The sequence below is a fragment of the Peromyscus californicus genome, unplaced genomic scaffold, assembly GCF_007827085.1.
Source record: "Peromyscus californicus insignis strain IS unplaced genomic scaffold, ASM782708v3 Scaffold_4__1_contigs__length_199733344, whole genome shotgun sequence".
NCBI classification, from domain to species: domain Eukaryota; kingdom Metazoa; phylum Chordata; class Mammalia; order Rodentia; family Cricetidae; genus Peromyscus; species Peromyscus californicus.
Genome location: NW_026294562.1, coordinates 174,378,554 through 174,391,587, shown reverse-complemented (window position 1 = coordinate 174,391,587; position 13,034 = coordinate 174,378,554). Strand labels below are relative to the sequence as shown.

Below are 13,034 nucleotides of genomic sequence, written 5' to 3'. Positions count from 1 at the left end.
TTATTATCCCTTAGAAACCTGTTTGTTTTCTAAAAGAGGCAGAAAGGGAGTGGATCTAGATGAGAGGGGCAAGGGAAAATAGGGAAGATATAGAAGGAGGGGAAGCCATAGTAAGGATACATTATTGGTGAAAAAAAAATCTATTCTCAATAAAAGGAGGGGGGAAGAAGATTAAGGAAACCTAATAGTGAATACATTCAAAAAGTCTGATGCTGAAATGTCCACAAAACTAAAGTCAAACCAAAAATGTTCATCAAAATGGGAAAACCCATAGCAAAAACTGAACTTGTGAGCATCCTTGTGAGACCGTAATTTTCTTAGGATAATAGTAATAGTTGTTTACATTAACGAGGATTGATAGAAGGTTGTTAGTGGATAATATTCTACCAATGGATACATGAAATACTTAGAATCAAGTGTCATATTAGTGACTTACCATCAAATAGGTCAAGAGAAAATGTTTAAAATGTAGTTGCTGACATAGACACGGAACATGACATCAAATGTTATCAATTAGTATATTTAGATGACTGTACTTCTTTTTGATGCTTTATTTAAAAATATTTTGTTGTTGCCTGCATTTTTTTGGTTTATTTTGAATGATTCATTTATTTTATTTTATGTGTTTCTGTGAGTGCCTGCATATATGTATGTATATCATTTGCATGCCTGGTACCCAAGGAAGCCAAAAGAGAGCATCAGATCCTGTGGAATTGGACTTATAGATGACTGAAAGCCTCCATTGGGTGTTGAAAATCCATTGGGTATTGGGAGCGAAACCTGGATCCTCTGTAAGATCAGCAAGTGCTCTTAACCACTGCACCATCTCTCCAGCCCATGTTTTGATACGGTCTCATGTAGCTAAGGCTGGCCTCAAACTCAATACGTAGCTGAGGATAACCTTGAAGTTCTGATCTTCCTGCTTCTACCTCCCAAACTCTGTTATTACAGATATATCTCCTGTATTAGACAGGGTTCTCTAGAGGAAGAGAACTGTTCATTCTATATATATATATATATATATATATATATATATATATATATATATATATATATATATATATATATATATATATATATGGGATTTATGAGCGTGGCTTACAGGCTGTCATCCAACCAGGCCAACAATGCCTGTCTAACAACACAGAGTCTAAGAATCCAGGGGTTGTTCACTCCATGAGACTGGATGTCTCAGCTGGTCTTCAATACATGCTGGAATCTGAAGAAGTAGGCTCTCATGCCAGTGAAGGAATGGACTTGCCAGCAGAATGAGGGGGAGCAGACAAAATGAAAGAGCTTTCTTCTTTCACATGCTATTTACAGGCTGCTATCAGATGGTGGAGCCCAGATTTAAGGTGGATCTATACCTCAAAAGATGGATTAAAGGTGGTACTTCCCACTTCAAATGACCTAATTAAGAAAAATCTCTCACAGGTGTACCCAGCTGCTTGGGTTTTAGTTAGTTCCAGATGTAGTCAGGTTGACAACCAAGAAGAGCCATCACAGCCCCCATGCCAAGCTAGGTAGAAGGCTGTGTTGTGTGCGCTCACATGTTGTTTCATTGGCTTCTCTACCTATTCTTTTTTAGTCATGGTCTCTCATTGCCTGGAGCTTGACAGGCAAACTAGGCTAAATTGTCAACAAGACAAGGGATCAGCCTTTTCCACTTCCCCAGTGCTGCAGTTAGAAGCATAGGTCACACCATCACATGTTGATTAGAGTGACTATGAAGATATACAATTAAAATATTTGCTATGCCTCACTGTGCTCCTGAATTCACTGGTGTTCAAATTGTCTTATCATTGGGTCAGTGGTTAAAGACACTGACTGCTCTTCCAGAGGACCTGGGTTCTAGTACCAGCAGCCACCTGTAACTCCAGCCCCAGGGGATCTGACACTCTTTTATGGCCTCTTTGGGTACCTGCATACATGTGTACACACACACACACACACACAACCAGTAATACAATACATTTAAAATGGTAGAAAGAGGGTAACTACTCCAATAAGAGGGAAAAAGGTGAGAACAACTTAGTGACTCATGAACTATAAGGCCCTGTGACAGCCTTTGCTATGATGACCTTAACTTCCTTCCCAGGTCTCAGGCATGTTCTTCCACAGGCGTTAGCGATTTGAAGAAAGTGTGTCAACCCAGTGTCAGGCATGAGGCGACTCTCCGACCACATGCTGTGCCTGGCAATTCTGGAGCCCTGTCTTCCTGTGGTGATATTTTGTTTGTGCTCTAACAAATAATGCTTGCCTGGAGATCAGAGTGCAGAGCTAACCATTACAGGTGAGGCAGTGGTGGCACACACCTTTAATCCCAGCACTTGGGATCTCATGCCTTTGATCCCAGTACTTGGGAGGCACATGCCTTTAATCCTAGCACTTGGGAAGAGGAAACAGGAAGTGATATGGTTGGGTAGAAAGAGGAAGTAATAAGATAGGGTGGAGACAGGAGCTTGGCCCCTTTCAGTCTCAGCATTCCTAGAGGTAAGAAGTCTTTCTAGTGGCTGGCTGCTCTGCTTCTCTGATCTTTCAGCTTTCACCTTGATATCTGACTCCAGGTTTTTATTATTAATACCAATTATAAATCGAGATACACCTTCCTCTTACTCACCTGGGCTGGGCTTGGCTGTTTGTTTCTTCACAACCATCCAGGGCTCTCTCTTCTGCTCTAATAAGGTGATCAGATCGGGTTTGGAAACGGAACTTCCCACTTAAAAGAAAGAAGAAAGACACGTGGAGACTTTTCTTTTTTTGAGACTCAGTCTCTCTTGTTATTCCAGGATGACCTGGAACTTGATATGATAACCAGCATGTCCTAGAACTTACATGATCTGCCTGCCTCTGCCTCTCAAATGTTAGGATTAATGGTGTGTGCCACCATGAGTTACCTGTGTAGACTTTTAAAACTGCAGACTTATTTATTATAAAGGTCTATAGAGGTTGGCAGGTGGACCATGCCTGTCAGCCCAGCAGGTGGGGAATGAGCCGGGCAGCCATAACAAGACCCTTGAAATGCAAAAAGAGATTTAAAAAAAAAAGCCTAAATAATCCTGAGGAAAGATTTTAGAGAAGACAGAGATGAACCAGCTGGGTGACAAACCAGCTGTTTCAGAAAAGGGTTTAATGTCATTTAAATGCAGACAGGGGCTTGTCATTTAAGGGGAAGTACATATAGTGGGGGAGAACATGAACCCTTATGCTACACCGTCTAGTGTAAACTCCATCTCTGCAGCTCACTAACAATGCCATTAAAAATTCTCCTAAGATTCCATGTGCAATTTTCCTATATAAAACCTGGGCATGGTGGCACACACATGAAATCGCAACACCTGAGAGTGGAAGCAGGAGATGAGAAGTTCAAGGCCAGCCTTAGTTTCATAAGAACTCCAAAGCCAGTCTATGCTACATGAGACCTGACATCAAAAAAACAAATAACAACAACAACAACAATAATAATAATTGTGCTGATATCAATTGGATAGGGCTGATACTAAGACTAAGTAGTATATTCAAGTACTTGGAATACTGTCTGACCTACAGTAACACTATCATTTTTTTAAATTTCCATTCATTTATTTTCTAATGCTGGGGATTGAACTAGGACCTTGAGTATGCTGTGTAAATGCTCTACCACTGAGTTATATCGCCAGCCATGAAAACTGTTATCATTTTGTTAATTATGTTGCCTTCTTTCATACTTGGACCTCATTTTTACAGATTTGCTCAATGAAAAATTCACAGCCTCAAACTTCCACAACAAAGTAGGTAAAGGAAGTGTTTGTTGAGGGAAACAGAATGTGTCCACTGTGTCCATTTCTGTTTTGAATTAATTCTATTGATTCATTAGTAAGTAAATCATAAAGGCTCTTTTATTTAGTTGTGTATGCATGCATGTACAGTGTATTTATGTTTTTATGAGGGTGTATGCACAAGTGTGTATAAGCATGCATGTGTGTCTGTGTACAGATCAGAGAGCAGTGTGAAGTTTCTCTTCATTTGCTCCCCACTTTGGTTTTTTTTTTTTTTTTGTTTTTTGTTTTTTTTTTTAAGATTTATTTTATTTATCATGTATACAGTGTTCTGTCTGCATATATGTCTGCAGGCCAGAAGAGGGCGCCAGATCTCATTCTAGATGGTTGTGAGCCACCATGTGGTTGCTGGGAATTGAACTCAGGACCTCTGGAAGAGCAGCCAGTGCTCTTAACCTCTGAGCCATCTCTCCAGCCCCCCACTTTGGTTTTTGAGACAGAATCTCTCCCTGAACCCAGAGCTCATTGAGAGGATCTCCAAGGTGTGGACTAAAAGCAGGTGCTTCATGAAGCTCCTCCTTTCAACCAAGGAAATCTCACAATATTCCTTTGGGAAGGAGGAGGAACTCAGCTACCTCTTTAAAATTCTATTGACTTAAATTTCTTTTATGTGAGGATCTGTCTACAAGTATGCACCACATGCATGTATGTGCACATAGAGGACAAAAGAAGGCATCAGATCGCTATGGAAATGGAGTTACAGATGGCTGTCAGTCACCTTCTTGTGGTAAGAATTAACCCAGGTACTCTGCAAGAGCAGACCACCAAGCTGTCTCTCTACTCCCTAATTATATTTACTGACTTATTTATTTGCTTACTTACTGCATTTTGTTTGTTTGTTTTGTTTGAAAAAAATGGCCTCACCCTGTTAGCTTTGAATTCTCTATGTACCTGAGAGTGACCTTGAACTCACAACAATATTCCTGCCTTAGCCTTATGAGTAAAGGAATGACAGGCATGGCCACCAAGACCAGCTTCAGCTACCACAGGAAAATGGCCCTGTCTTTTCATTCAGAGAGAGGAAAGCCAACAGTGTAGAGAGCACATCCCCCTTTCATGGGGACAGATGGCCTTACCCACTGTGACGAGGTTGCTGTAGGTCTCCAACATTATGTCCCTGTATAAGACCCTCTGAGAAGCATCCAGGTAGGCCCACTCCCCCCGAGAGAAGACAACAGCCACATCTCTGAAAGTCACTGACCCCTGAAACCACAAACACAAATTAGAGTCAAATTGTGGAAGTGTTCAAGATGGAAAAGCAGAAGTGAAAGGACTCAAGAACAGGAAGAAGACATGGAAATGTTCAAAGTACCTGACTGCACACCCTCCCCCAGTAAAGGATGACGGTACCCACTCTACACATCTAATAAATATGCATTTCAATTCCATCCACACCCTTCAAGTTATAGCCCAGAAGAGAGAAATGTCACCCAGGTTCAGTGTAAACTACCTAAGAAATAGTGTGAGTCCTTGAGTTTATTATGGTATCAGATGATATCAGTAAGATTTTTTTTGTCACAAGAATGATTTTTGCAACTATGTAAGAGTCTGTAAACTATGTAAGGGTTCATATTACTGGCATATTAGGTTTAATGGGTTTTCCTTAAAAACAAAAAACAAAAACTTTCGAGGTGAACAGTGTGTCTCAGGTCTTCCTGGACTCTGGAGACGACAGCCCCCTCCCAATCACAGCCTGGATGACCTTTCCCTCTCATCACTGAACTCTCTCTTAAAGCCCCTCAAGCAGGTCATCTCACACACATGCACCGAGGCCATTCACTCTCAAACCCTGTGTCATCAGCCTGAAAACACCAAAGATGTCAATCAGGAGTCCCAGTGCAGTCAAAGGAGACCATCACCTCAACGTTCTGAAACCCCCAAAGACCCTGCTTCCCTGTGGACTGTCACCTCCTCTGCAACGACAGTCCTCCCTGACCACAGACCAGGCAGAAAGCAGATGTGCAGGGTTGCATTCAAAGAAAACTCCAGAACCAGCAGGAAAGAGCCACAGACAGGAAGTGCTCTGGTCTTGCAACCCTCACTGTAATGGGCAGACTGGGCTGGAGGACTTCAGGTCCTTGGGAAGCTTCACAAGAGAAGACAGCAAAGACTCACCTAACCTGAAAGTCACCCTATGTAAAGAGACAAAGGTCAACTTACACAGACCATGTCTTGAGAACTAGAGCTGGCCATCCTTCTTCAGGATCCTCCCCTGGGGGACAAAAAGAAAGCCTTTCAATGGATTGTGACTTGATGTTCCCAGACTGACTTAGGTCAGCATGACTTCATTGACTACTTTTATATCTCAAGCATCCCCACTCACACACTCCTCTCCCACTGCTCATAGCCTCCCACACACAAATTAGAAGCAGACAGGAGTCTACACAAAGACGATTCTGTTTTGTTTTTGTGTTTTTTGAGACAGGTTTCTCTGTGTAGTCCTGGCTGTCCTGGAACTTGAATGGTAGACCAGGCTGGCCTGGAACTCAAGAGATCTGGCTGCTCCTGCATCTAAACTATGATCCTTTATAATTAGTTACAAAACATGCTGTAACAGGAGGAATAATTTATTTCCCTCTTTCAATAATTTCCAAAATATACCAATATTTTTTATAACATCATGTTAAATTCATTCTATGTGTTCTAAGTCTTGAGTCTAGCACTGGGTTTCTAAACCTCAACACTGCTGACATACTTATTCTGTTTTGAGGTGTATGGGAGGACTATGTTGTGCTCTGTACAACCTTCAGCAGCATCAACCTCTACTCAAGATCTGAGTAGCACACACATCCTCAGAACTCCCTACAATGTTGGCCTAGGGAGCAGGCATCACTAAATGTGGAACCAGTGCTCTACCCAACAGGTCTAGCTAAGCCTTGGTTCAATACACTTTGGGATTGTTAGTTTAATTACTTCTTTGCCTATACTAGACTGGCCCTGAACTCCTAATGCTCTTTTCTCCATCTCTCATGCAGGGATTACAGGCATGCACAACCATGCCCAACTCTCAAATATATATCTGATAATCTTAAGAAATTATACATTTTTGTCTCCCCACAAAATTCAAATACAAATTTTCTTTCTTTTCTTTCTTTCCTTCCTTCCTTCCTTCCTTCCTTCCTTCCTTCCTTCCTTCCTTCCTTCTTTCTTTCTTTCTTTCTTTCTTTCTTTCTTTCTTTCTTTCTTTCTTTTTCTTTCCTCCCTCCTGCCTCTGCATACACCAGGCTAGCTAGCCTTCCAGGAATTCTCTTGTCTCTCCCTCCCATCTTGCAGTAGAACACCTGGGATTAGAGACATGCATTGCTGCATCTAGCATTGCATAGTTTCATGCTTGGAAGCACTGTACCCACTGAGCCATCACCCCAGCCCACATGTCTGTGATAGTTCAGTGTGTGACTTCATGACATTTATGACTGCCTTTGTTTCATGAAGCTTGTGATCCCAAAAGCCATAAATGAAAGTGCAGGAAGTCCTTCTAGATGTGGTAGCATAGGTCTATACTGCCAGCACTGGAGAGGCAGATGCAAGAGGCTTCTTCAGTGTCCTAGACGAGCTTGGCCCACGGGTTCCACATTAACCTTTGCAATCAGTGGCACTGGCAAACTCAATTTTAACATGCAGTAGAATGACACTAGACCTTCATTCACACCATATGCAAAAGTCAACTCAAAACAGATTAAAATTTAAGGACTTAAACTGATACTACTAGAAAAAAAATAAACAGGAAAGCCTCAATGACACTGGACATTTTGGATAAAAACACAAGGAACAAAAGAAAATGGACAAATGGGATTTACATCAAACTAAAAACTTTACACAGCAGAGGAAACAATCAAGAGTAGAAGGATGATCTAGAGAATGGGAGAGAAGATTTGTAAACTACATATCTGACATGGAGTTAACATCTAAACTCTTCCTGCACAGCGACTTTACAAGGAATGCAGAAAATTCAGTGACAAGGACACATGCTAATAAGGAAAAAGGAAAACACACAGACATTTCCCCACAAGGAACATCAATGTAGCCGATTAGAGGTACATGAAAAATAAGCATCAGAGAGATACACATTAAAATCACAATGAGAGGCCTCCTCATGCCTGATAAGACAGTCAATTACCAGGGGGGCTGGAGAGATAGCCCAGTATTTTGAGAGTACTTTATGCTCTTGTACAGAACCTGAGTTCCATTTCCAGCACCCACATGGTGGCTCACAAACATCCCTATCTCCAATTTCAGGGAACTTCACACTCTCTTCCGGCCTCCTCAGGCAGCAGGCATGGACATGGTGCAAATACATTCATGTATGCCAAACACTCACAAATACTAAAAAAAAAAAAAAATCTTTTTAAAAACAGTGTCCATTATCAGAAAGAAAACACAATTTAGAGAATGTGGAGGAAAAACCACTGGAGAAAATGTTAATTAATATAGTCACTGTTGGAAACAATATAGTGGATTCTCAAAAACTACAAACAGAACTGTCACATGATCCATCAATCCCACTACTGAGTAGAGACATACAAGGGTAATCAAATCAGTACCTCAGAGACACTCTCACATTTATTCCAGAATAATTTACATATCTGTGATATGCCATCCTACCAAAGGATGAATGGACAAAGAAAATCCAGAATGAGGTTCACAGACACAGTGCAACAATATCCAACCGTTTACTACAATATGGGTGAACATGGAGGAAAACAAGGGAAGTAAGCTAAAGACAAAAAGACAAATGGTGGGGCTGGAGAGATGGCTCAGAGGCTAAGAGCTGGTATGGCTTTTCCAGGGTCAGGAGTTCAATTCCCCTACAACTCACAATGCCTGTAACTCCAGCTCCAGTGGATCCTATTCATCTGGTCTCTGAGGGTACCTGTGCTCATGTACGTATAACTCCACACACAGAATTTAAAATGAAAATAATTAATCTTTAACAAAAAGACAAACACCCACCACCTCACTCATGCTGAATCTGAAAACATTATCTCATAGGAACAAGTAAAATGGTGGATAATGGGGGTGTGAGTGGCTGAGGTAATGAGGGTGTGAATGGCTGAGGTAATGGAGGTGTGAGTGGCTGAGGTAATGGGGGTGTGAGTGGCTGAGGTAATGGAGGTGTGAGTGGCTGAGGTAATGGAGGTGTGAGTGGCTGAGGTAATGGAGTGTGAGTGGCTGAGGTAATGGAGGTGTGAGTGGCTGAGGTAATGGAGGTGTGAGTGGCTGAGGTAATGGAGTGTGAGTGGCTGAGGTAATGGAGGTGTGAGTGGCTGAGGTAATGGAGGTGTGAGTGGTTGAGGTAATGGAGTGTGAGTGGCTGAAGCGGGATGTGCAACATCATGGTTGAGAGTGGGAAATGTAGATCCATAAGGGAGTTGTGAAGATGCTGATCAAGAACTACACAAGTTCAGCTGCACAAGTTCTAGATACATCATGCAACACAGTGACTATGATTAATAGGTTTTTTTTTTTTTTTTTGGTTTTTCGAGACAGGGTTTCTCTGTGTAGTTTTGCGCCTTTCCTGGAACTCACTCTGTAGACCAGGCTGGCCTCAAACTCACAGAGATCCGCCTGCTTCTGCCTCCTGAGTGCTGGGATTAAAGGCGTGCACCACCAATGCCTGGCGATTAATAGTTCTTAAAGGCTCAGAGGGTAGACATTAAGTGTGCTCACTAAAAAATGTGACACATAGATTTAGTCATCCCAAAGGACATAAAGATTCCAAATTATCATGTTGGACACAATACCAAAAATTTGATCTAAAAAATGAAAAAAAAAATATCTTCTACATTAGTACATTCATTTTCGTTTCATTGTTTTGAGGCAGGGTCTCACTGTGTCCCCCAGCTAGCTTGGAACTTATTGTATGGACTAAGCTGACCATGAACATACAGAAATTCTCCTGTTTCTGTCTCTCAAGTGCTGAGAATAAAGGGTATACCATAAAGTCTACTTTTTTCTTTTCTTGAGTAATTTTCTTAAAAATACAACCAGTACTCATATTATTTCTAACACACCCTTGTATTACAGAGAGCTGAAGAGAATGAATCCAAAGCAACAGCTAAAACACATCAGGTGCTTACTATATGGCTGGCACTGCACTAACAGGCTTTACTACGGTCATTCTGAGGTACATGACAAGCCTAGAGATCCGGAAAAAGACAAAACTTAGACTCCAACCCAGACACTACAGATCCACATCTCCAATTCAACCACATCACTGTACATCTGGATCTGGCAAATATTACCCATTTCCACACACAGATACCCTAAAAATTACTAAAAATGACTCTCAAAGATGTCAAATTTAGTGCTATCACTTTCCCACTCCTAAAATCCTCATTAGTAAACAGAAATCACCTATCACTTCTATTCTTTCCCGCTTTGAAAAGAAGACCTTGCCGGGCGGTGGTGGTGCACGCCTTTAATCCCAACACTCGGGAGGCAGAGCCAGGCGGATCTCTGTGAGTTCGAGGCCAGCCTGGTCTCCAAAGCGAGTTCCAGGAAAGGCGCAAAGCTACACAGAGAAACCCTGTCTCAAAAAGCAAAAAAAAAAAAAAAAAAAAAAAAAGAAAAAAAAAGAAAAGAAGACCTTTAAAAATAAAAAGTCACGGGCTGGAGAGATGGCTCAAAGGTTAAGAGCACTGGTTATTTTTCCAGAGGCCCTGAGTTCAATTCCCAGCAACCACATGGTGGCTCACAACCATCCATAATGAGATCTGGTACCCTCTTCTGGCCTGCAAGCTGAACACTGTATACATAATAAATAAATAAAATCTTTAAAAAAAATAAAAATAGGGGTTGGGGATTTAGCTCAGTGGTAGAGTGCATGCCAAGCAAGCGCAAGGCCCTGGGTTCGGTCCTCAGCTCCAGAAAAAAAAATAATAAAATAAAAATAAAATAAATAATATAAATAAATAAAAAGTCACCTAATGTGTGATGCCATCAGAATACTAATCAATTTAGCAAACCGATGTTCGAAAGCCCTAACGCTAACCTCTGGAGGTTCCTATCGATAACATCTTGGGCAAATGGAGTGATTGTAGAGAGAAGACGTCAAGGATCTCTGAAACGATTATGTGAATATTAAGTGGAAAGGGAGGGGACAATGTAAGTTAAGGGCCACAGTGGTGGAGGTATCAATTGACATATTCCTCCTTCACTTACTGCAATTCTATATTCCAAAACTACAACTCGTTCCTCACACCGAACGAAAGAGCAAACTCACTCTCGAATCTTAGATGTGTAGCAATAATGTTCGCACTCTTCTCCAGGCCCTCGTTTGAATAGCGGCAGACTCGGGAGCCCGAGCAAGCAGGAGATCCCAGGCTGTGCATCCGAGTGAGCACTCTCCTTCACTTCCCACAACACCCACGATGGCTAGAGCTCCCAGAAAGTTCTGGACTCAACGAGCAGCTGCCCTCCTAGGCGACCCTCGGGGGCGCTTCCGGCCTCAAATGCTCGCCCCGAGCTCAAGTCTGGACCTCAGGGAAAGCTTCCCTCAGACTCCGTCCCTGACCTCTCGGTACCGAAGCCTGGTCCTCTGCTTCAGCCCCTGTGGCCGTGAGAGAAAGCAGGAGCAGAGAGAAGCTAGCACAGTGACCCAGACAACGCAGAGTGCTCGAGGTGTAGCCCGCGCGCCCGCACCACCGTCCCTACACACTCACACACTTCACCATCCACTCATCCCACCCCACCCTCCACACCCACACCCAGCCCGCTGGCTCCGCCTTACTCAGTGGAGAATTAGGCCAGTTACAATTTCTTACTCACACCAGAAAGCACTGACCATCCGCGATACCTCAGCCAGGACACCGGAAGGTGAGGCTTTTGTCCAGCGCGGTGCCTCATGGGAAATGTAGTTCCGGCGTCCAGAAGTACAGGAAGCCTAGCTTCTCGACGAGAAATCCCAGCATGCATTTGGGCCAGCTCGTTGGGAGCTCCGCCCAGTGGTTTTTTGGGAGTTCCCACAGAGATGCGCACTTAAACAGGAGGCTTCTGGTGTGATCAAAAGTTACTTCCGGGTTCCTCAGTAGCTTTTTTTCCTTCTTACTGGGTGTACGGACAAGCAGGAGTTTAAAGTGCAAATTAGAATAAAATCAGATAATTGCTTTGATTACGCTTTCCCTGAGACCCTCTGCAGAAGGATTCCACCTCGCTGTGCGATGGTAGGGACTATGATACATTTCAACAGATGAAACTAAAGAATTGGTTGGTTTTAAACGTGGAGAGGATGGGCAGGTTACATCAGAGATTTCGGAGAGTAAGAAGTTCTGAACCCGTCCAGGGTTGGTTCACTCATTGTTCCTGTTACCTAGATAGGAAAGTGTTACTGAGGGCCACATCAGTATGTGACAACAGAACTGTGTCTGTGTTGAAGGATGAATGATTAACATGTGAAGGTATCGTAAACAAGTACAAAAGAACGCTTCGTGTTTGTAGGAAAAATCTACTTTTGTGGTAACACGACACTGTTGAACTTTCAAGGTCACTTTTGTTGTTTCATATATTTACACAAAATTTTTGTTCATTCCAGAACGTGATAGGAAACAAATTTCAAGACAATGACATGCCTAAGAACCACTAATCCTATTAAATGAGTTATAAATGGCCCTAAACGCCTAAAGTATAAATTGTCAGATTAGATTCGAAAACAAGTCAGACCCAACCACTCATGTTAACTACAGAAAATATGTTTAAGATTAAAGTGATCATCTTTACAATAGTCAAAAGACTCAAGTCGACTTTAAAATTGAGGCAGATGGGGGACAAAGAACATTGCCAGTGATAATAAGGAGGGCAATTCCTCTAGTGAAAATAACTTGGCTAATGTGGTAGCACATGCCTTTCATTCCCAGCAATGGGGAGGCAAAGCCGGGTGGATGTCTGTGAGATGGAGGTCAGGTAGGAGGAGTTCAGTTAGGACTGTTATGCCCAGATCACGGGGACCCCCAAAAGACCACCACAGAGACCGCATCCTGCTTGTAAAAGCAAAGAGCCTTTATTATCTTCAAGCTCTGAGCTTGGTCTGTCTGTCTTTCTGATGCAGTGCTGAGGGCAGAGAGCCCTGAGCTCAGGTGGGGCAGAGTTTTTATCATAGCAGAGGTTGAGGTGAGGGGATTTCCAGGGTCCAGGACACCCTGATTGGCTGACAATTGCTTAGGGGTATCAGTAAAACAAAAATAGGTGTGTGCTAGACTCAAGGATATCTGGCCACCTTAT

The 13,034-nt window shown here is 42.5% G+C and overlaps 2 protein-coding genes across 2 annotated transcripts in view; both read right to left on the bottom strand.

Moving 5' to 3' along the window:
* The window catches only part of LOC128094941 (zinc finger protein 60-like), a 65,298-nt gene extending 62,663 nt beyond the window's left edge, over nt 1-2,635 (bottom strand). Inside the window, exon 1 of the mRNA XM_052713548.1 lies at nt 2,621-2,635. The gene's annotated coding sequence lies outside the window, so the exon portion shown is untranslated. The remainder of the gene's footprint in view (nt 1-2,620) is intronic.
* Nucleotides 1-11,666, bottom strand: part of LOC128094944 (zinc finger protein 780A-like) — a 30,694-nt gene extending 19,028 nt beyond the window's left edge. The window contains 4 exon segments of the mRNA XM_052713559.1: nt 2,621-2,719; nt 4,895-5,021; nt 5,979-6,030; nt 11,586-11,666. Of these exon segments, the coding sequence (XP_052569519.1) occupies nt 2,621-2,719; nt 4,895-5,021; nt 5,979-6,011 (259 nt within the window). The 5' untranslated portion in view covers nt 6,012-6,030; nt 11,586-11,666.
* Nucleotides 11,667-13,034: the final 1,368 nt, after the last annotated feature.